The following is a 23,132-nucleotide window of genomic DNA, read 5'->3' on the forward strand; positions in this document are numbered from 1 at the left end:
ACACTATGATGGAAAGTTATTCTGTTTTAACACTAACAAAATAAGCATTTATATGTCTGTGCAACTGAACAGAAAGGGTCACAGTTACGATACGCCCCATCAAAATGTGTATTACTTGAAAATGCCTAAAGAATCTTGAGGAAAGTTGAATTTCTGTGCTGAAATGAAGACTTCAAATACAGTAGCAGCAAACATCAACAGGAGAGCAGGCAGATCCTCCTATCCTCATTCTCCTTCTGAGACTAGTTACTGTAGCACACATACAACTGGGGAAACAACAAAGAAACACAGGGTGAATAATCCATCATTTCAGCATGCTGATACAACACGGATTCTGGTTACCTATTTTTTATTTCATAGAAGTTGCAACTAACACAAATTCATTAGCTATTTGTTAGTTTACAAACAACTTGCAAACTGAATTCCAGATAACATCAGTTACTTTCTGCATTGGAGTTGTACAAAAAAGCCTCAGGGGAGGAAAGCAGTGCTGAAGGTTACAATCAGGCTCATCATTGTTTCAGAAGCAGTACGCTGTGTGAGTAACCCAATTGGAACACTCCTCCTTTGGACGTTTTGCTGAGCTGTGTGTTGTAAAAATAGATTTGTATGCCTCAGATTTCTCCTCGCTGTCTGCAATGGATCTCTTAGTGGCAGTAGAAGCCTTATTGACTTTTCCAGGGACAGATGAACTTCTGTCATCTGCGAGAGAAAAAGGAATAGAATCACACATACGTAACAGCTCACAATTAAAAACAAAAACATGAAGAGGTATTTACATTAATACTGGTAAAATTATTTAAAATACTGTAGGAACAGACAAGGAGCACATGCATTTTTTCCACACACACAAAAAATGTAACTGAACTCAACCATAACGTGTTCCTGGCTCACAGAATTCATGCTGAAAATGCATTTACAAATCCTGGAGAGTAATTCTTTCCTACTCATGTAACCCCCTTGTGCTGTAACTCAGTACTGACAACATTTATTCCTCCCAGTGAAAAATGGCTCTGAACTTGAGTTTTAAGAAAGAAACATTAAAGAAATCCATCACTCTGAAGTATTGTCTGAAAATCAGCTATCAAATGACCAAAGCTAAACTTGTGAAATACTGTCCCCAGGGAATCAATCTTCCCCCTTTATTCCTTGCAAAGTCATTTACAACAACTTTCCACTTTTTTTTTCTTCTGTTTTTTTCCAGTATTTGGGATAGGAAAACACCCATCCCTCTGTTTTTGATACCACTTCTGTCAGTGTATTATATCTACCACTAGAGAACCAACCAATCAAACAAAACCCAACTAAAAAAAACTTGCTCTTTCTAAATGACTGTGTATCTTTCTCTGTTGCAGGAAGACAGTATTTCAAAAAGCACGTAACAAACCTCTTGCACAAAGAAATTACTACATTACAGCCTGCAGAAACTCCATACATCTCATGTATCTTAGGCACAACTGTGTGTGAATGACTGGTGAGGAGTCTGAAAATGCACTTATCTGATTTCTGCATGCAGTCATAGGAATTCTATACGCAATTCTAAAACATGACAGATCAGATCCTTTTTATGTATTTGGAGAATGCTGCTTTTAATGACACTAACAGTTGGCTGGAAAGAATTACCAAACAATGGATTTGAAAAAATGAATGTGTATGCTGCAAGTCCAGAAACCTTGGGGTGCCTTGTTCACAAATTAATTCCTATGCAACTGGCATTCCTCACTCCACGGATTTTTCTTTATTTTCTCTCTCTCCTTCTATTCCCCTTCTGGTCAATATCATTGCTGTCAGAAACAAACCAGCAACCTGACATTTCAAAAGACATGTTTTTCTCCTTTGCATTTTTGGAAAAGAAAAAGACATCAAACATCATTAGAACTACTAGGTTCCTAAACATCCTAGAGCAATTTAATAGATCTCAAATTAAATGCTTTCAAAAGTTTAACCTTTATGAAAACAGTGAGTGGCAGGTGAAGCATTTCCAATGGAAATTCCGTTTCTCAAACAGAGAAATGATGAACTGTAGATAAATTATTATTAGATTCTTTAAACAGATTATACTGTCTTTTCCTGTGGCTGCAGTACTTGAATTCTTCACCTTGAAACCTCAGACTGACTTGGAAAACACACCTGAATTTCTGTACGAAGACATCAGTATTAATTGAAGATGTCAAAAAATAATAATATGTATTTTCTATAGAGAATCCACTATCCTTTGGATTAGCAGAGAGGCAAATTTATTTGTAGTTTCATGGCAGTTGTAGATACATCGATACATCCTAAAGTTCTATTCCAGTGCTACCAGAGACACACAGCAAACTAACAGCTGAAATAAATGACTACAAGTCAAGCCATCAGCTCGGGATGTTTTAGTACACTTCATTGAACTGAACTGTCATGGAAGACTTTTTTTTTGACCACTTGCACTCTGGGAAAACAATAAAGTAGATACACCAAACCCTTGTCTACATAGCTGTGTGAATAAGCATTTCTAATTTCATTTGTTCACGTTGGTTTCCACCAACTCAAAGCTTAGCAATGTTGAAATGACATAAGCAAGTCTGCCATGTACCATTGGAAAAAATGCCATTTGGTTAAGAGTGTTTATTACTTGATTAGTTCTCACCACAACACTTACCACTCACAAGCATGTGCAAAGAGTCTGTAGTTTTAGGTATTATGAAAGTATAAGAAGAAGTCAATCCCCACTATATTGAAATTTACCAAAATTCACTACGTGAATGGAAGAGATGGAAGTAGATGGGACAAACTGGGCAGAATGAGGAAGAACTGACAATCAGAAGCCCTTGCAAAGTTTCAGCAGATTCAGTTCTGTAGTTCTGTACACTTTTTGCAGTATTGCAAAACTCTGTTTTAAGAAAAAGCTGAGTACAGTTCCTGCTGAGCAAGGAGCTTTGTGCCAGCTCACGAGGCAGCCTCCTACTCCAGCTTGAAAAAACAGCCTTTAGGACATGCTTTGAAAAGAGTGGATTCTTTGAAAAAAGAAGCCATGAAATCATGGAAATCACTTGGAGACAGGAACTGACCTTTTATTACTGAGAAAGATAATACATTAAGATAGGCTGTGAAGAAGTTCAAAAGTCAGAACAGGGGGAACTGAAAATATAAAAAAGTATGAAGCAGCAAAAGAATGCACAAGGACTGGTGATGTGATAAAAGTGACAGACTTCAACTTAAATGAGCCTTTAAAAAAAAGACTTAAAAATAAAGGAAGCAGCTTCTGAAAACTCCAGTACAAAACTGTCAGACGCGGATTACAGAATTTTCCCAAGCATATCTACTGGTGTGCTTTTTTCACACGTAGATGGAAGCACATCCACCAACCTGAACTTTTGGTGAAGATGATGTGTCTCTTCTCCCCAGAGCTGGAGGCAAGGCCGTCCTTTCTGTTCTTAACTTTAGATGGACCTGCAGAATCTATGAAATAAAAAAGTGAAACTGTCGATCTGTTTCATGACTCCTAAGAGTGCAGTTAATGTACAGCTGTGAAATTACCTTCAGTGGTGACTTGCTGGGCAGCTGATTCTGCTGACTTACACTTCTTTGACTTCTGAAACAACACAAGCAGAAATCTGGTGATGTACTGACTGGATGTGTAATTCCCAGTTTGTGTTTGATAGATACGCAGTTTGCTACATTTTTATGTCTTACACAGTGAAACTGTTCCTTCCACAATATTGCTCCATACTTTTACATTATTTATATATGGAAAAAATAAAATAAAATTCAGAAACCTTAAAGGAATCCTAAAGAAAACCATACAGGCCAAAACTAAACCATCCAGCTTTGCTGTTTTGGTTTGTACACTTTGCAGTGGGGCAGCAGGAGGGATAATCACCAGTGTAATCTCATGCTCTGGACCCATATGGTGGGACGGGAAATGGAAGGACTTCAAACAGGACAAAGTAACTGTAATTAATAAAGATATTTTTCATTAAGAAATTCAGAATAATCCCACATCTTATATCACATCTTTTCATTTAGTTAATTGAAACATCCCTTCTGGGTAACTTGCATTAACTGGGCCCTTTATTGCAAATTCCTCGGGAAGAAAAGGTGTGAATAGTTAAGTGAAACATTTTAAAAGCATCTGTGGACCAGATTTTCCAAGTTAATTTATGATTGTCAGACGAAAAAAAGAGAACAAACAAAAAAATACCCCATAAACAGCAGCAACGACAAGTATCCCATTACTGGCTTGGGTTACATAAAATGCCAAACTGGAAGATGTGTTAGAACAGCCACTGGTGTTACTGTCGTAAAAGCAGACTGCATACACTCAGAATGGAGTACATAACTCAACGATGTCAGACAAACACAATGAAAATAAATTATTTAACTATTTTATAAGAATTAAGAGAACCCATGCTGTGAAGAATACGATTAACGCTTTGGGAAAAAGATGCCACACAAAAGATGTTGCAGCAGAGCACAGCCAGAAGGTGGTGGTAGAGCTGTACAATGCTGACAGCAGGCCAGGCTGTCCTGGAGCTCCTCGCTGTAAATGCACAAAACGAACCCACCCTTATTTTCAGGGTGCTTCCATCTTCGTTATTACTGACAAGTTTAGAAAGAAAAGCTACCTCCCATTACCATCCCATTATCACGTTATATATAGTAAATATGAATTCAGATGAACATATATATATTTCATCATGGGCACATATGAGAAATTGAAAAGATTGCTAGAGAAGAGTGCTAGCTCCTTCTTCCTTATGCTTTTGTCTTATGGGCAGGAAGACAGGCAGCTCACTGCACTGCTGTCATTTGTCAATTCTGTGCCATACAGCAACTGCTACTGGACAGAACAGCAGCATGCATTAGAGTGCACACTAGGGATATTTTGATGGCATTCTGCCTCTTTAAATTAAAAAAATAAAATAAAATAAAATATGCCACGACAGTGAGAATAATCACTGTCATTAATCAGGACTGCAGAACACGACTACACTTCTTGGCACCCTGCTTCATTATACCTGTATCACTGAATTCTGTGATTTTCAGAGCACCATGCCTGCTAGTCACAAGAAGGATTCCAGCAGATACAAGGTGAGCATGCTGTTAGTGGAATACGGACACAGCATCTCACAAGCTCTGCTTTTAGAAGTGCACTGAAGTACAACACAGCATACCAAGTCAATCTTCCAGTGGGTATAAAGAGCAGCAGAAAAAGTTACGTGATCTGACAGAAGATTGCATCATACAAAATAACTCAATATAAAATAAGATTACCTTTTCTAATTTACTTTTGAGTCTTCTATCCTCCATTCTTTTCTTCAGTACTTCCACATCTTCTTTATTACCATTCAGGATAATCACATCTTCCTCTTGAAAGGGAACACCACACTTCAAGGAAAGAGGACAAAAATCACTACTTTTTCAGGATCTTCATCCCAGTGAACCTTTGCTAGAATTAACCCCTCAGATTATGCTCTTCTCTCCAAGGAGTTCTCTAAGCTTCCCTTTGCTGCTTGTCTTTTCCATTATTTTTTCTCTTCTAATTGTTTCATACAGCACTTATAACACCAAAGGGAAAATCGTGGTAGGTTCTACTACTGAGCAGAACAGCTCTGACCGTTGGTACCTCATTCTTACAGAAAGAAAAACATCCAGCTTTGTAGTGAATCACGAACCTCTGATAACCACATCTAAAAGCAGCCCTCACACCAAGCTGCACAGCACATTCTAAAAGAATTTCAGAGCTATGAAAATATTAAGGTTTTCTTCACCTGTGAATGCATTTGATTAAGACCCAAGCAGTTTAACACTGCATTTTTCCACCTACTGACAGTCATATAAGCAATAATGCCTGAGAGCAGCAATTCATTTAAACAAAGGAGCCACAAAAATGGCATTTTTCATTAACCCAGCCCTGCTACCTCGCTGTACTTCACCTGATTTATTAAACACTACCAAGTTTTACATTTTCAAAGCGCATTTATTAATTAATCTGGATTATACAAGTAATCTGCTTCATGTAACTTGTTTCCTGATTGAGTACACAGATGTCTGCACAATTTTTAATCATCTGGAGAACACCCAGCACATCCACTGTGGCATCTTTGATTTTAAGATCTCATTTTTTTTTTATATTACATTTATTTTTAATTTTGGTAAATCCAGAGGCTTTCTGCAAATCTGCAGGATTGGTTTATGTTCCTCTCTGTTACCACTCCTCTCTTTTCTGAATTGAGGTTTATAAAGGTTACTCGTGTACTGGTAGCAGGCATTACAGTACCATCCATACCTCTCATTTGTTTAATTACAACAAACGCAGGTAACTCAAGTGATGAACAGTTTGAAAAGTGAATAGTGGGGCACTATGACAGAGAAGTAAGGGTTGCAGATGAATATTCAGAGCATTGGGCAGAGCAGTGGGTCTCACATGGGAAGTGGGAGAGCAGCCTGAGTTTTTCCATTGCTGCTGAATGAGCTGCTGGAAATAACAGCTCAGTCTGAGCTCAGGCATTTGGGAGTGAGAAGTCCCCTCAGTCAGGAGACACCATCAGTCTTTATCCTGAGGACAGAAGGACTGGAACAGTACTGAGTCCAAACAAGTCCTCCATGCTCATTTCTCATTGATTTTCTTCCGAATGCAGCAGGAAATACACCGACCCACCTACAGACTAATGACTTAGGAAGTAGTTTGTAAAATCACATCCTATTAAGCACACAAAACCACAAGGTTTCCTGTGAAAGTTCACTTGAAAGGACTCTAACCTTAACAAATGTTATGTTTTAAAAAGGAAAGAAATTCCGGGTTCTCATCTGGAAAACACAGGTGGAACTCTTCTGAAATGAAAAATATTCAGAAGAACTGGGCAAAAGACTGCGTGCTGTACACCAGACCAGAGAATTTCTTGCCACAGCAGCAGCCAGCTGGTATTACAGAAGCCAAACACATCCAAATGTACCTAACTGCAACAAGCTGCAAACATTGCACCAACTCTACCTTCTCCAATTTCCCTCATTACAGAAGATAGTAGTATTAATTCTGGTTGTTTTTTTTTTTTAAGAAGCAATCACTGTTTCTTCAAGAAAAAAAAAAAATCAAGAACTTGAAACATTTGTGTAAAAAACAAAGGAATTTCAGCTTTGCAAATTCAGAAAGGTTATTCCTTCTGAGCAAGGTGTTCTCTGGCAGATGTTTGTCTGACAACATCACGAGGTCTCCTTGCTGTTCCTTGTTTATACTGGGACTTTAAATACATAGGGAGGTATTTGCCACAGTTCCTTGATGCTACTGCAGCACTTTGAACAGAAGACACTGCAATGAACTCGAACACCATTCTGAAGTGGACAAAGGCACCAGAACAGCAGCTTGCAGAGCTGTGGGTGAGACTCGGGGTAACTGAAGAGCTGTAAGCTGAAGGGATTTACACTGAAGGACGTGCTGGATGGGCTGTGCAGGTTTTGTCCTTTCAGGATCCAATCACAAAAGCATAGAAGTACATTTGTGACACCAAAATGGCTTAACACACATCAGTGAATTATTTAAAGGCTGTGCACATATAATTAAGAAGTCTTCAAAATCTGGTATTATACATTTATACATACAATATATATCCTACAAACAGTCTATGTGTCTATAACACATCTGAACACACCCACCCACCATCAACTTCACCAAAATTACACCCTGAAGACTTAAAATCACCTGAACAATAAGGATATTTCAATAGGGTAGGATAGTTGTCTTCATTAGAGAACAAAGATGCTGGGTTTTTTGTTTGTTTTCAGTAATAACAAAATCATCTTCTGTGGCTGAAACTTAGAAGACAACATTTGTACCCGATTCCTTGGTGTACATTACTTCTGATAGGCTTTGTTTTGTTCAGTGTCTCAGATTAGTTCCATCCACTACTGCAGCCTCATAATGCAATTAGATAACAGGCAAATACATTCCCATTATCTAGGTATTTACATCAGTGTTAAAATCTAATGTCCTACAGAAACCTGAAAGTCATTTCCTGAACTATGAACACCAAATTAACTCCTGCAGTCCTCCCAGATGTGACCATTATGAACAAGGCAGAAGGAGTTGATACTTTTCCAAAACCACTTCTCTCCAGAACAGGGAATGTGCATCCCCACGACCCATCCATTCCTTTTTAGACAGGGCAACATTCAGAGATGGCACTGAGCAGACATGCTGTTCAGCCAAGGACCAAGCCAGCATTCATTTACCAGCCACACAAGCCTGACGAATTAACAGCTACAAGAGACAGCAATCGTTAACTAAAAACATGTTCTGAGTTTCCCAGAAGTTCCTTCACTGGAAGGGCAGCACTGCAGGAGCTGTGAGCACCACTTCAGGCACTGTGTCTGAGCAGCAATGGGACAAAGATTGATGGATAACCTGGGGTGAGTGAGAAAGTCTCCTCCATGCCGTGCACGTTCTGTGCTGAGCTCTTTCTCTCAGGAGTTACAGCATCCACTACAGCAGACTGCCCCAGCTGCAGCCTCAATTCACACAGCTTCCCTTCAAGTCAGTGACAATTTTCTATCTGCTGTGCCTGCAGCTGTGCCCTAATTTATTTTGAGGTTTTCTCTATTTCCGAGCAACATTCTATTTTTATCTGTAAGTACTCAAAACATGCCAGCCTTCCCACTTACTGCTACAGCTTTGCAAATCCAGTAAACCTGAACTGTTAATTTTTCACTTATTAAAACCCCAAGAGCCCTAATAAAAGCACAAAGAGTGAACAGTTCAGGAGGATGACGTTTCATCCATTATCCGTTCAGTGCCAGACGTCAGTGGAAATGACCAGGAGCATTTCCTTCCTGTGCTTCTTTGCTGCAATCTGGAAAGTTTCAGCAGGCAAACAGTTAAGAAGGAAGGGGGGAGGAGGAGGAGGAGGAGGAGAGAGGGCAGCTTTCCCTCCCATTCTCATCATCCAGCACACTCTGCTAAGCAGCATTGGGGTTAAAGCCTTGGAGGTAAACCACAACTGTTTACAATCATCAGCAATGCACTCCATGGATCTGAAAGTCTGATTTCAGGCCTTTTAAAGACTGTCTCTGAACAGTGGCACCAGAAATTTGGAGAAGCTCAAATTTTCTCTTATTATCGTGAAGCAGAGGACATTTCTTCTGCAGCTGAACAGCACTGCTGCAGAATAAATATGCTAAGCATCGCAGGAAACCAGATCAAGTCATGTTAATGTTTAACCCCTTTCAGTTATATGAAATTTCCACACAAGCACCAGAATGAAGAACGCTGCCTGAATGTTGCTGAAGGACAACGGGACTCTCTTTATTTTTATTATGCTGCCTTCTCCTGGCTGACCCTGGACGAGGTAAGACGAAAGAAATTACATTTTTGGACTCCAGGTTTTTCACTCTCTTAAATAAAGCACAAAATAGTCTAATTTTTATGAAAAAAAATTTCACTTCAGAAAGGCCATTTCACTTTAGCAGAATGCTCAAGCCTGGCTTGAGCTGGGCTCTGTTTTTACTCTGTCATTGATGCGCAGGACAGGTTGGCCATTACTACAAGCACTTTTACATCAAAAGTCTCAATGCTTACAAATACGTGGTTTACTTCTGTTCCAACCAGCTTAGCATCTCACAACCTTGTATCTTAATGGTTTAAATAGCTCCCGTAGCATCTGACTGAAATTGTAACAAGGTCAAATATACCATCCAGCAACAAAATCATAGATAGGAAGGTATGCCTTCACAAATCTGTTTGTATTTATTGGTAAATATTGATGTAATATTCCAATAAGAATGCTATAAAATGTTTAAGGTGGTACAAGCTGGGATTGAAGAACATTTTCATTTACTGGATACATGCCACAACACAGAGGCAGAATGAGCAGACTCACCCAGGCTGACTGAAAAAGCTAAGTAAAAAGCAGTTAAAAACACCAATTTTACAATTAACTTTATTGAGGACTAAATTAGCATTCACTTGCTTACGAATTGTTTACGCAGGCCTTAGTGTAGACAGCTTTCAGATGACAGACAGACATAAAAATATTTGGAAATACAAGAGCTAAAGCTTTTTCCACCATATAATTACTAGAAGATGAAGCATTCCTAAGCCTACATTAACATTAACCAGTTCAAAGGGTACAGACAGAACAGGAGGTTCAGAGAGGCAACGCTGCACTCTGAAACCCTAAGCAGGAAGAAACGGTGAGCTGTGAAATGATCCCCTCCTAGCTCTGAAATGTACTGCAACATATACACTTAATGGAGTTTTTATAAACTGAGGTGATATTTCACAGGCTTATTTTCAGGTATAATTGAATTTTCCTCCAGAGTTTACCTTTTAATGGAGTTGGAGTAAGACAATAACTCTCCATGAGGTAACATCCATGACAGCAGCCCAAGGATGTGTGATAATCCCTACCATGGGCTGTTCTCTGAAGAATGGCACTCTTAGCACTTCCAAAAATTAAGACAGCTTCATACTCTGAGTTTAGCAAACCTACCCATAGTACAGAACAGGCTGAGTTTCAGTACCTACAGCTGCATTCCAGCATAAGAAAACTGAAAGGCGAGGCAGCCTGGGCTAATCCTGGACAAATCCTGGACAGTGGATGTTCTTAATGGTAAGAAATGATCTTCGAGGGCAGGAAGGATATGGTAGCACAGCTCTCCACAGCAGGTCACAGAGCTGAGGCTAGGAGACTCTTGTAAGTGACAGACTGCATTCAGAACAGGACTAGCAGAGACAATTCCAGCCCCAGAACCATTAACACACAAGCAGAAAGTCAGTTTGTGCATTCTATAATATATACTGAGGTTGAAAGATGTCAAATTTTGCTCTCGTTAGAAAGGTTTCATCAAGTCATTCCCCAGAATCATTTAACCACTGGGGAAGGAATTATTTCCTCTTGGCTGACAGCAATGTTTGTATGCCCTTATGCTGCTATATAAAACACAGCTTCTAGATGCTACACAGTTCAGTAGGAAAATCCATAGTAAATACTTAACAATCTGAAACATCCCTGGAAGCTATGATGTGATGGGCAATAAAAATTTCAGGGATGGAACAAACAGGTTACAGCTTGGATCTGCAGAGAGCTAACCTTCACAACCTGTGCACAGTTGTAGTGAATTAAAAAAAAAAACAAAGCAAACAAAAAATCCAACATGTAATAAACAGTGGAAAAGCAGACAGAACGCTCACCCTGTACAGACAGATGCTGTTTTCCAAGCAAGTCCCAAACACTACTGCAACTGCCCAGTATCTTCAGTGAAATTTTTATGTCCAGAATGTGAAATTCCACAGAGATCTCATCACATTCACTATTTCAAAGCAGCTGTAACGTCTCTCCTTTAATTATTCACTGAGAACAAACTGTTTTTTCTAGCTTCAGCTCCAAAAAGGTTCAGTGTTTCTGTAACACTCCCTCCCCAACTTCTGCTTTTGCTAATGGCCCTTATGCAAATCCCTGCTTGGCTCTGGCAGTCAGCTGGTAGCAGCCTGCAGCACCACACCTGTCCTTTCCACTGCAGAAATCCTTACAGTGCCATTCCTTTTTCCTTCCTCTTTGTCTAATACTGAAAGATTGAAGTGGACTCGAATTGCTGAAGTTTTTTTTCACGCTAATGGCTGAAAGACAATCAAGGTTGTTTACACAGTAAATTTATCCCTCGGGAGCAGCTGAGGGGAAAAAAAAAAAAAAGTATTCCCCTGGGCCTTGATTTCCTCCTGTTTTTCTTTGGCCTATGCATGCAGTGCAGACCGAAGGGCACCGCTGACAGAACACAGACTCAAAATGGATGAATCCTCCACCTACCACACCAACCCACTTTCCAGAATGCTCAGTGGCAAAGAGGCATTCTTTCAGCCTGAAATTCAGTGCATACTGGTAAGGTCAATAAAATAAGTACATTTCTTCCTGACAACATAACAGATCTTAAGATATTACTACTATGCAGCATCTGTTCTCTTGGTTCGAATTCTGTATTTTTTATGCTTTTTAAATTCTCAGTCTCTTTTTCTTTTGTTTACTTTAGCTACAACACTCTTTATTTTCAAGCTTCTAAAACAGTCCTATGCTGTGTTTTCTTTTTTAAAATTATTTCCCACTTTTGCCTAATGAAAACCCAGAGTCTTTGAAGTACAACAGCATTCAGATAACAAGCTATGTTTACAAAAAGATGCTCGTTCTCCATTCTTATATAATGACAAATATGTTATGATGCAAAGTATGGGATATTTATAGGTTAAATTGTAAAATTTGTTAAAAACAAGTTCACTAAATAAGGTACAACAGAAGATGAATTCTCTTTAAAATACAAATGAAGTATTTCGTGATTATTAAGCTTAATGACAGCTGATGACCCTTCCTCTGCCCCAGGGAATTTTCTCTAGGAAAGGGATACAGACCTCCTGTAGGAGCTGGAGGACTCAGGACTGCTGCACTTGTGATGTTTCAGCAAGAAAGATGTATGCAGGGAAAAAAAAATCACAATGGAAAAATTAGGTGCTTTCCAAAGCACTAACACAAAGATGTCAAGAGAAGGGGGAAAAAGTCTCCAATGAGTTAGAAATGCCTGCTCACTTCATAGCATAAAGAACGGAGCATATTGTGGATTGCATTTTAGTGTTCCCCTTTTGGTTATTTAATAAATTTGTTGCTGACCTAATTTACTGAATCCTGGTCCTCCACAGCAGGACGTGAGGTTGCCAGGCCTCAAGCAAATCCCAGCAATGAGTGCCCCTTAGCTCAGTGCTCACACATCTCCCCAGCTCTGAGGGCTGGACCCCGACCAACCTGCACTGGCTGTACAATTAACTTCTATATTATTGGCCATTTGGTAATTAGTGTACAAAGCCATTTGGGATTCTCTGCCTGATTTTGTTTGTCGTAGGAAGAGCACCTCGTGGTCTGTAAGTACTGTTTCCAGTGCACTGCAGCATGAGCACGGGCACACAAACAGTCCTTCCTAGTAACTGGAAAGAGTAACCTCAGCCTTAATAAAAGCACTGCTACTGTGTCATCAATTAAAAGAAAAGAGTCAACAGGGTTATCTCCCTCTCTCTCAATCTTCCTTTCAGATAATCTGCATGCCTAATTAAACTATGATCAGAAGACAGTATCTGGATAATAGAAGATGAACCCACTCGATGCAACAAAATCAGGATTTTTACTGTGCATTGCTGTCTGTATGTTCATCTACACTTTCATCTACCCGAAGGACACACTTTCTGCAGAGCAAGAAGAGCAGAAATTTAGCACAAATAGAGCAGAGTGTGGATTTTACCCAGATGAACTTTGTTCAGCTCTTTTTGTGGGGAAAACCGCGGCCCTTAGAATTGGAAGCATTTGTCAGAACACCTACAGACCTGCAGCACTCAGCTGTGTTCAGACCTCATGCAACTGTTCCACAGTTTTCAAGGCTCTGCACTTTATAACCAGACCTCTGTCAGATGAAGAAGGAAATTTCTCACTGGCGTATATTATTACAATTCACAAGGAGCTGGAAATGTTTGTAAAGCTGCTAAGAGCTATTTACACACCTCAGAATATTTACTGCATACATGTTGATGAGAAGTCACCAACTGATTACAAAGCTGCTGTACAGAGCATTGTAAATTGCTTTGAAAATATTTTTATTTCCTCAAAAAGGGAAAACGTTGTTTATGCAGGATTTTCAAGGCTACAAGCTGATATTAACTGCATGAGAGATCTGGTTCATTCCAAAATCCAGTGGAATTATGTTATTAATCTGTGTGGCCAAGATTATCCTATTAGAACAAACAAAGACATTATAAAATATATCAAAAGTAAATGGAATGGTAAAAATATGACTCCCGGGGTTGTCCAACCACTTCACATGAAACACAGGACACAGGTTAGTTACAGAGAATACGTGCATTCTGGAACCTCCTATGTGTATCCTACAAAGAATGCAAAAGCTAAACCTCCATACAACTTGACCATTTATTTTGGTAGTGCCTATTACATATTAACTAAAGAATTTGTAGAGTTCACACTGACTGATGCACGTGCAAAAGGCTTGCTTGAATGGTCAAGAGACACGTACAGCCCGGATGAACACTACTGGGTCACACTGAACCGCCTGCAGGGTAAGATTTATGTTATTTCTGTTAAGAGTAACCTCTGCACCGACAGCACTGGGGTATGGGACAGAGAGCTGAGTTCTGCTCTAGAGCTTAACAACACCCTGAGTTACACTGCATGAATGTGGTCATTCTTTCAGTCTTGATGCTGCTCCTTTAAACCCTATCTTATGATGGCTAAGAAATGGAGCTTGATGCTAGAAAAGTCCTACTTATGGTGCAGACCATTAGCTATCAGGCTAAAGAAGAGTTAATTAAAAAAGTAAGTTTTTACTGTGATGAAGCTCACGCTCTCAAAATTATCCCTCAAATAAGTAGAAAGGAATCTCATCAGAACTTTATGCTTGTAAAGATGCTCCAGGTGCTACACCAAACGCAGACTGGGAAGGAAACATACGAGCCATTAAATGGAAAGATCAAGAAGGAACCGTACACAAAGGCTGCAAAGGTAACAGGAGTTTTTATCATGAGCTACAATTGCATTCACTGCTAATTATGTATTATGCATTAAACCAGCCAATGAACGCACCTCGGTGGGAACACATTCTATTTTGGAATTGTCATATAAAACAACCCATCCTGCCCTGCTGCATCCAACCCAAATACCTTCTGACACACTGTTGCAAAGACCATCACAGTATCCACATACTGACCACCCTTCTCCCAACCCCCCACTTACAATACCTCCATAATTCAATGGGCTAACAACAGAACTGCATACTTTCTTACTTTGCAAGTTTCTTCCTCTTTTCCTTTCTTCCTCTGTTACATTAACCAAGGCTTCCTTAGACTGCTCAGTTTCAGTGAGAAGTAAGGGGGTTACTCAACAAGCACATGTGTCAGATACATCAGACCTGAATGAAACCTCCTCAATCTGATTTATGGAAGCAGGATAGTGCTGACCATGTGGAATAAAAGGCAAAAGATAGTTAAATAGACCATAACTGCAAACTCATCCAGTAAAGCACTGCCTTTTAAAAATGGATCCAAATGAAGTAGAACTTCAGCTGTCCCACCACGAGATAAGCACTGTCAGAGGAGCAGGTGGAGACAACACGTATCCACTTCTGTAAAACACAAAACCAGAACAGCCTGCAAGCTTTAAATCCAGTACTAACCTCTAGATCCATTTCAGTGTGTGAAGTCAAGAGGTAATAGCTGTTAGTAACCCCACAGAATGAAGATATTCTTTAAGGATTCCCTCCAGCTTTCCGCTGCTTTCAGACACTTCAATTTGTCTTTGCAGGTCATTACATCAGAGACATTTGTGTCTATGGGCTGGGGGATTTACAGTGGATTATCGAATCGCCTCACTTGTTTGCCAACAAATTTGAGCCTGCAACGTATCCACTCGTGATGGACTGCCTGGAGAGACGCCACAGGCTGAAAGTGCTGCACCAGGCAGAGGTCCCAATTGAAGATGATTGGCGTTTTCAGGAAGATAACTCTTTCAACATGAAGCTGAATGTTTGAGATTGGCTGAAATGTAAACGTATACCCAAAATACTGAGAACCATCAATGTTTTCATCCGTAGACTTCATTCACTTGGTGTACTTACCCCTGTGCTGTAGTGCTGTGCTACTGTTTCACCAGTGAAATAAGCAGTTAGTGTTACTCCCTACAGTAAAAGAGCGAGCAATGGCTGCTAAAGGATTAATTCCTAGAGAAAATGATGTCTGTAACAAGGGGGAAGTTCATAATCTTCTAAGTGACTCATTTAACTGGAAAATACACATTCCCCATGTCTGTAGCTGAAAAAAAAAAAGAGGACTAAATGGAACAAAATGGAAGTAATGACTGAACAAAGCTGAAATAAGAGGAGCACAAGCTGACTAAAGTCATGTCTGCTGTATGCTTTATAAAACAGATTGCTCTGTGACAAACTTGTCACTAAAGCTGCAGAGCTCACAGAGAAGCAGGTGACAGCCAGTTTCAGACACAGCCCATTTCACTGTTATTCATGGCCAGCTGCATCTCTAATTTCATTGTGTAGCATGGCAACACCACTCGTGCACTATTCATGTTTTGCTCTTACTAAAAAGGGTGTCTGTATCAGTAACAGTAGTAGTGTCCTGCAACACGTGTTTAAGTCCTTGTTTTTCATCCTCTGCAGGAGTTTAGGGCAGGGAGACATAGGAAATGGGAGGCCAGGGAACAAAGGAAAACAGAGTGAAAAGCTGTTTTTTAATCCCCACAGCTTCCCTGAATCTTGACAACAACTGGAGATAACACCCAGAAGCATCCAGGATAAGGATCTCATTTCCCAGATCCTTTGCAACCAACTGCAGTTCTAATCAGCCTGCACGAAGAGAGTGGCTTTTCATGTTCAACTGAAGCCAAAACAGAGAATAGGAATATAAAGGGAACGAGGATGCAGCCCTCTTCCAAGTGAGAGCTGCTGCTCCCCTCTCCTTAAGGACTCTTAAATGAATCCTCTCAACTGTGCCACAGAAGAGACTGGAGATTGATGGGGAGACAGAACAGAGTGGTGGTGAATCCTGAGAAGTCATCTCAGTTTTTCCTCCTTTAAAAGGTTTTTATTTTTTGTAAAAATGCAGCCAAAAAAATAATTCCATTAAATCCAAATAAGCTTCAATTTTTTGTATTAACTCTGATGGGAGCGAGTAAAAAATATCCTGTTATTTATAAGTTCACTTGATTAGAAACTACAAACTGTAAAGAAATGTCTGTGAACAATGTAGATGTAAACTTCAATATACACCCCAAACAGCATTCATTTTGCAGGAAAACTGGCTTAAAGATTAAGTATTTTTCAAAAAAAAAAGAAAACAAAACCCAAACCCACAAAAATGAATTAGCAAATGCTCCACAGCAGAACAAACAAATTTTCTGGAACTATAATGCTCATTTTCCCACACAAGTTTCTTGGTAACAATGCTTTTCAACTGAACTTTAACCTAAAGAAGGACCATCTGGTCCCAATTTATTTACAGAAACTTACAAACTCAACCCAAAGGCCTGGACTCAGCCTACCCACAGCCTACCCCATGGCTGACTATTGCTGAAGACATTCCTTTATGGATGGAAGGAAAGAAACAAGTCAGTCAGTCAGGCATGTTGAACATCCTTCTGAAACCAGTTCTGACACCGCTGGGTCTCTGCACACATTAGAGGGAACAAAATGCACAGCAACTCCTCTCCAAACCACACCCAATCCTCAGCAAGGTGCTCCCAGCATTTCTTCACTCCATGCTGGTTTTAAAAGCACGAATGTCACATTCCTCATTGCTGCCTCTGTAGAAGATGCAGTACTTAGCTTTCACTGTTCATCACCGCCACGCAGAACGATTATGTTTCACCTCTGAATTGAATGAGGAGGTGAAATTCGATAGGAACTACTTTCAGATCGGCTCAGCTTGCAGGAACTGATCAAACTGAGGGGAAAAAAGCACAAGCAGCTCTCTTCTTGAAAACAAAAATTACAACTTCACCAGCGTCAGCTGAAGAAAGGTACAAGTGAGCAAACCTCCTTCCCTAAAGAATTTTATATTTTAAATCACAAAATTATGTAAATATAAAGCCCTGATTAATGCACCCATTCTTAACCATTAAGAAACATTATTTTAGCCATCACTGAGTAATTATATCATCATTAATTTCTTATAGTGTTGCTTTTTTTTTGTGTTTGTTTTTTAGTTCTACCAACAGTTAAAAAAAATCAAGCAATAAACTTGTGAAAGCTGAAAGCATTTCACATGCATTACAAAACCATTGACATGGTCCATCTACTCTCACACAGTAACACACACACAGCTCTAAGATCTCAGCAACTGATGTTTACTAATGTTTGGTAACTGCTGCTCTAAGCACGAAGAGGCAATGTGACCGTGGTCCAAGGAGAACAGGGCTCTGTAACACACTGCACACACATTAACACAGACCTGAGAGATGTATGCACAATTTCTATTTCAAAAAGCCCGAGGAACACATTCAATAGCTCTATATCTAAGTTAAACATTTGATTAAGTGTTTAATGTGGCACAGACTTTAATAGCTAAGATACCATTTCCGGCATGTATTAAAGTCTGTTAAATGTAGGAACACTTCCAAAATAAGCTGTAAAGAGAAGAGACCACACTTGAAAAACCTGGTTATAAAAGAGGTTTGTACGATGGTCATAAGCAAGGAACTAATTAAACAAAGTACAAGGAATATTCTAACAATTCATTTGTACTTCTCACTGCCTTCTAGCCTCTCTGCAGTGGGTTTCATGAAGGACATCCCTTCTCATTATGCCAGAACCACAGTATTTTCAGCACCGAGTGATAACAAACTTCCTCTACAATTCCACCCTTTACCTCAATCATTCAGTTACACCACTGGCAGCAACGTGCAATCTTCATGACAGGAATCTGTCCAGAGTAAGCGGAATCAGAGCAGCCCCATCACAAATATCACAGTGAGCCTGTTCAGATCATGGTAAAACAGATGTTTGGGGGCTCCACTGCACGCTGCCTCCTCTGGCTGCCCTACTGCATGCCACAAGTTCACTGATTCCTTTGATAAGGCATCTAGAACAGCTGTATCATCTCATCTGTATAATCTCTGTGTTACACAGATTGATCAGAAGTCTGGAAGTTTCAGCACAAATTCAATAACCATTACTCTGCCAAAGAACACACTGTCACAGATTAGCACTGAGAGCCTTGTTCAAGACATCTTCAAGTAGAAAAAACGATTTTCTTTTAATTTAGTTTTAGTAGTCTGATGGAGAATCGAAACACATAGTAAGTGAAAAGTTCTCGCTTAAAAGCACAGATTTTAACCTGATATTTTTTATGTCAATTCAGTCCTTCCTGAAGAACAGCAGGCAGGAAGCAGGACAGAGCAGAAAGCTGCTGAGTCAGGGCTTCATGCTGCACAGCACTCATCAGCATCAAACGCCCTTATCACGAAGCAAAGTTGTTGCTCCTCTTCCCTCTCAACTGTCACATCCTGTACATCTCAGCACCCATCTTCCCACTGTTATTTACAACTTCCTTCCTCTGCTTTATAAAACTTCAAAAAAATGCCTTAGAAAAAGAACGCACGTCTGTGTAAAACCACAAGTACAACCACTTCATGTAAAGCTCCTATTGAGGAATTATTTTTATTTTGAAATGAAATGAATTTTTATTTATCACTGAAATGAAAAGACTGCTTCATCTCCTATGCACCTAAGCTCTATAAAGCCTTCCAAATCCAGTACAGCAGCAAATACTGCCAAGATAAACCAAGGGAGACTGAATTCTTAATCTGGTCTTTTTCTACTTCCTTGGGTTAGGCAGGGCCTGCACATGCATTCAATTCTTCTAAACACTTGTTTCACAATAAGCATGTTGCTGTGTCATTATAGCTATGAGCTGTCAGAGAAATAAAAAAAAGGAGAAGTGAGCAGAGAGAGAGCTGTCTGTGGGACCTCCCAGTGAAAAGTGTTTTATCGCTTTCTGGGTGCTGATGAGCCAAGCCAGGAGATCTAGAAAGGAAAATAATTTCCTACAGTTCCACAAAGCACAGCATTTTCTGACATGCACCTTGTAGCACACAAATATATGACCTTCGTGACCTTGTACAGATTATCCAGCTGAAAGTACACAAAGCTGAGGACTGCAGATTTCCTGTTGGCACTCGCTGAAGAAGAGATATTCAGCACTGTTTTTCCTGCATCATTAATGCATCTCCCCAAAGTCCTTTAGGAAACAGTTGTTAACATATTAGCAAGCTTTCAAGCCTGGTGTGCAGGCTTCTAGGTGAGATTAATGCACAAGAAAAGCTTGTTTTGAAAGAGCTTTCCTGAATTTCACAGCAGTAGAAGAAAGAGCTGCTATCCATCTAGATTTCCCAGTTTGCATTCATACTACAAATCTCAGCTCGAGATGAAGCAAAATCAGATTCTAACATATGAAAAGAAAGGCTGGATGCTGAGAGTACAGAGACAGGACTGCCCTTTCTGAACCACTCATCAAATCACACATCTGACTCACCGTGGCCCACGTGGATCCCACAAGACAGGTTTTAGCTCAAAACCAAACGGTCATTCTTCAACCAGCAGTTACCACCAGGAGAAACATTGTATCCAGCAACCACAATATTCAAACACTGCACTTCAGAGAGTTTTTGCATTTTGAAAGAATACCTACCTGAAAGCAACACTTACTTGTTAAGAAGCAATTTCTAATCTTAGCATTAGCACAATACACAACACTACTTTTCCTCTCTGATTTTTTTCTAGTTCACTTCACTATATTGTCATATAAAGACAAAATGTGCTAGGGAAATTAAGGTAATTAGGGCTACATAGACACAAGCTGGTAGCTACTAATCTGCATATTCAAATGAAAAACAAACAAACAGAACACTTTAAAATAGTAGATAAGAAGACAGTTCTTCATACATACATATAAATACATACGTACATACACATGTCCACCCATCTCTGAGGGTCACTGTAACCCCACTGCTATTAAAGCTAAGAAAAACCCACCTTGTGACAAACTTCTGTTTTAATTTCTTTGAGAGCACGTTCAGAGAACACACAGCCACAGTTTCTCAGGAAGCAAAACCTTTAAAGAAAAGGCAACAGATCATTTTTAATAAACTGTGCGTCTAAAATATGTATCTGCAAGTTCACAATGTCATCCTTTTCATTTCAAATTCTTTAGGAAGAGCTACTGTTAATCCTCTTCATCATCCTCACATGAAGAAAAACTGCCCTATGGTGGCCCTGAGGTTCTCTCTTTAATTCCATCTGAGTAACTGTAATTATTCACGTAAGGAAGAAATACTTTGCAGCTGTTAAGTTGTGAACCCAACCTCTCTCATCTATCAGTTAAAATGCACAGAAAAAGAAATTCCAAGTTTGCCCAAACTAAAATGCAAAGGAAAGCCTTTCTTCAGCAAAATAAAAAAAAATTGATACTAGCACAGCATTTGAATACAATTTGCTCCACTACAAGGGGGGGGGGGTCTCACTCAACCTTTCTCCCCTTATCCATGTCAGTCATCCATGGTTTAGCCCTCAAACCTTGAAGTCTCTCATTCACTGTAAACATTGCTCTCAACTCTTCTATCATACATGTACTTTGACTCCAGAAAGGGATAACATTTCATTCTTCAAGATGAAAGATGAAAAGAATGAAGGACATCTATTCCCCATAAAGACATACATGACTTACATTATTTATTCACTCTTTTTTATTTGCTACAGATTCCACTTAACATTGTATCCGCTTTTATAACCCACATTCAGAAACGTAAACTACTGACCTATGCCTTCCATTCATTTCCAACCCCACCACAGGGCATATAAAGCGTGCAGACTGCATGTCATCATACGTGTCACCTTTTTTACTTTCTTTATCACCACTCCAAGCTGGATTATCTGCAAGGTTTAGTTCTGTTACATTCTGAAAGATAAAAAGCAAACAAGACTTTAACTGCTTTACTAATGATTTTTCAAGTATGACGAGATTTCCAGAGATTTTTTCCACTTCAGGTTATTGTTTTAGCAATTTTTGTTGGTAGTGAGTTGAGAAGCCAATAGAGGTCTCACAGGACTTTGAATTTTGTGGCACTCTTTAGTGTTAAACCTTCTTACCTTAATGCTCTTGATATGTGACGCAGCTTCCATGGGAGTTTTATCAGCTGACTTGTCCAACAAAAATTCAATGACAGCATCTTTATTATACAACCTACAAAGTAAAAATTTTAGTAATCACATTTGATGCCCATAACATTCTTTTATTCACAAATTAGTACCTTTTAATACAGAGAACGACATACAACACCATACCTGCCTAGCTCACAGGCTACTATGGGGCGACATAACTTCTCCTGACTCAGAGTGCAGTAGTACCACCTTGCCACCAATTCAGCAGTTTTGTCAACCTGAAGAAAAAAACAACATAATTTTAAAGCAGCTTTTCTATTATTTACATATAAATTCAAATAACACTTGAAGTGTTAATCAAATCCCCAGGCATCTCCCCAGAGCTACTCCCTCTGCTACTCCATAAAACATTAGCAAAAACTCATGATCAGATTTGAGCTATTGAAAATGTTTCTGCATCTTGGGGCCAGCTTTCTAACTCTAAGTCAGTTTTCTCACTTTCAAGCACCTCCATCTCTACACTTCCCTCATTTACTCTTTTTTACACTTCATTTTATCTATGGCGCATCTCCACAGCACCACATTTCAGATCCACTTGAACCAACTTTCAGTCCCTATGAGGAGCAAAAGTAACAAGAAAAGCAAATCTAGGGATATTGATACGATACCTGAAAGTTCAGTTTTAAAACAGAAATTTATGAAATATTTGACCACAGAGAAAGGCTGAGATTTGAAGCTACTTCAGTTGGTATAACGTAGCCGTATGGCCACAGCCGGGCGTGGAGCAGAAATGCTTTTTATTTGCTTATATTATTAAAAGTTATCGGTATAACTGCTCTGATGTTTGCTGTGATTTTTTTCCTAACTTTAATCCCGGTGACAGTGCCGTGTCCAACACTGCAAAACATTCTAAAGAAGGGGAGCAGACCACATTCAGAACGCAACCAGATGGAACGCAGAAAGCACGAATCGAGCTACACCGGCTGCCTGGTGCCGCTCCATACAGCACCCCAGCTGCGTCGCAGCAAATACCGCATCCCTATTGAAGCACGCTCCAACCCCGTGCTATTAACAGACTACGCATGCCTGTAACCCTCCCAGAGTACAAAGCGGCTTTCATCACAGCCCCCGCTATCGCCCCAGGTACAGAAAGGCGCTCCTGCCCCGCTCCCAGCACCAGACCCGACCAGCAGCTGCCGCAGGACGAACCGGCCCTGCCTGCCACAGGCCGCGGGTCCGAGCTCAGGGCCCAGCCTTACAAAATCGGCCCGGCAGCCGCCCGCCGAGATCCCCGCCGCCCTCGCACGGCACCCCCCAACCTTGACGGCTTTGCGAGGCCCCTTGACCAGCTCGTGCCGCTTGGGGATGGTGCCGCCATCGCATCCCATCTCGCTACGCTTCCGTGCTCTCTTCCCGACGGGACACAAACTTCCGGTTGAGGACTTCCGGCCGAG

At 40.0% G+C, this 23,132-nt stretch overlaps 2 protein-coding genes across 2 annotated transcripts; one reads left to right on the forward strand and one right to left on the reverse strand.

Annotated features, from left to right (window-relative positions):
• Window positions 1-332: 332 nt before the first annotated feature.
• On the reverse strand, window positions 333-23,132 carry RTF2 (replication termination factor 2). The gene is made up of 9 exons (XM_003212146.4): window positions 22,998-23,132; window positions 21,862-21,956; window positions 21,667-21,760; window positions 21,336-21,475; window positions 20,554-20,632; window positions 5,254-5,367; window positions 3,517-3,571; window positions 3,346-3,438; window positions 333-702 (listed from the first exon to the last, which is right to left on the reverse strand). Exons 1-9 carry the CDS (start codon window positions 23,064-23,066, stop codon window positions 521-523), a joined length of 921 nt encoding a protein of 306 aa, XP_003212194.1. The 5' UTR covers window positions 23,067-23,132; the 3' UTR covers window positions 333-520.
• LOC104914070 (beta-1,3-galactosyl-O-glycosyl-glycoprotein beta-1,6-N-acetylglucosaminyltransferase 7) lies at window positions 9,177-15,812 on the forward strand. The gene is made up of 5 exons (XM_019622300.2): window positions 9,177-9,320; window positions 11,717-11,849; window positions 13,043-14,074; window positions 14,421-14,516; window positions 15,315-15,812. The coding sequence occupies exons 3-5, from the start codon at window positions 13,099-13,101 to the stop codon at window positions 15,539-15,541; spliced, it is 1,299 nt and encodes a 432-aa protein (XP_019477845.1). The 5' UTR covers window positions 9,177-9,320; window positions 11,717-11,849; window positions 13,043-13,098; the 3' UTR covers window positions 15,542-15,812.

The sequence above is a fragment of the Meleagris gallopavo genome, chromosome 22 (genome assembly GCF_000146605.3).
Source record: "Meleagris gallopavo isolate NT-WF06-2002-E0010 breed Aviagen turkey brand Nicholas breeding stock chromosome 22, Turkey_5.1, whole genome shotgun sequence".
NCBI lineage: Eukaryota > Metazoa > Chordata > Aves > Galliformes > Phasianidae > Meleagris > Meleagris gallopavo.

Coding starts and splice junctions, on each gene's coding strand:
- LOC104914070 (XM_019622300.2), top strand. CDS start 13,099: ATGAACCCACTCGATGCAACAAAATCAGGATTTTTACTGTGCATTGCT. Junction 14,075..14,420: donor CACACTGAACCGCCTGCAGG/GTAAGATTTATG, acceptor ATGCTTGTAAAG/ATGCTCCAGGTGCTACACCA. Junction 14,517..15,314: donor CGTACACAAAGGCTGCAAAG/GTAACAGGAGTT, acceptor TTGTCTTTGCAG/GTCATTACATCAGAGACATT.
- RTF2 (XM_003212146.4), bottom strand. CDS start 23,066: ATGGGATGCGATGGCGGCACCATCCCCAAGCGGCACGAGCTGGTCAAG. Junction 21,957..22,997: donor GGCCTCGCAAAGCCGTCAAG/GTTGGGGGGTGC, acceptor TTTTTTCTTCAG/GTTGACAAAACTGCTGAATT. Junction 21,761..21,861: donor GTAGCCTGTGAGCTAGGCAG/GTATGGTGTTGT, acceptor TTTACTTTGTAG/GTTGTATAATAAAGATGCTG.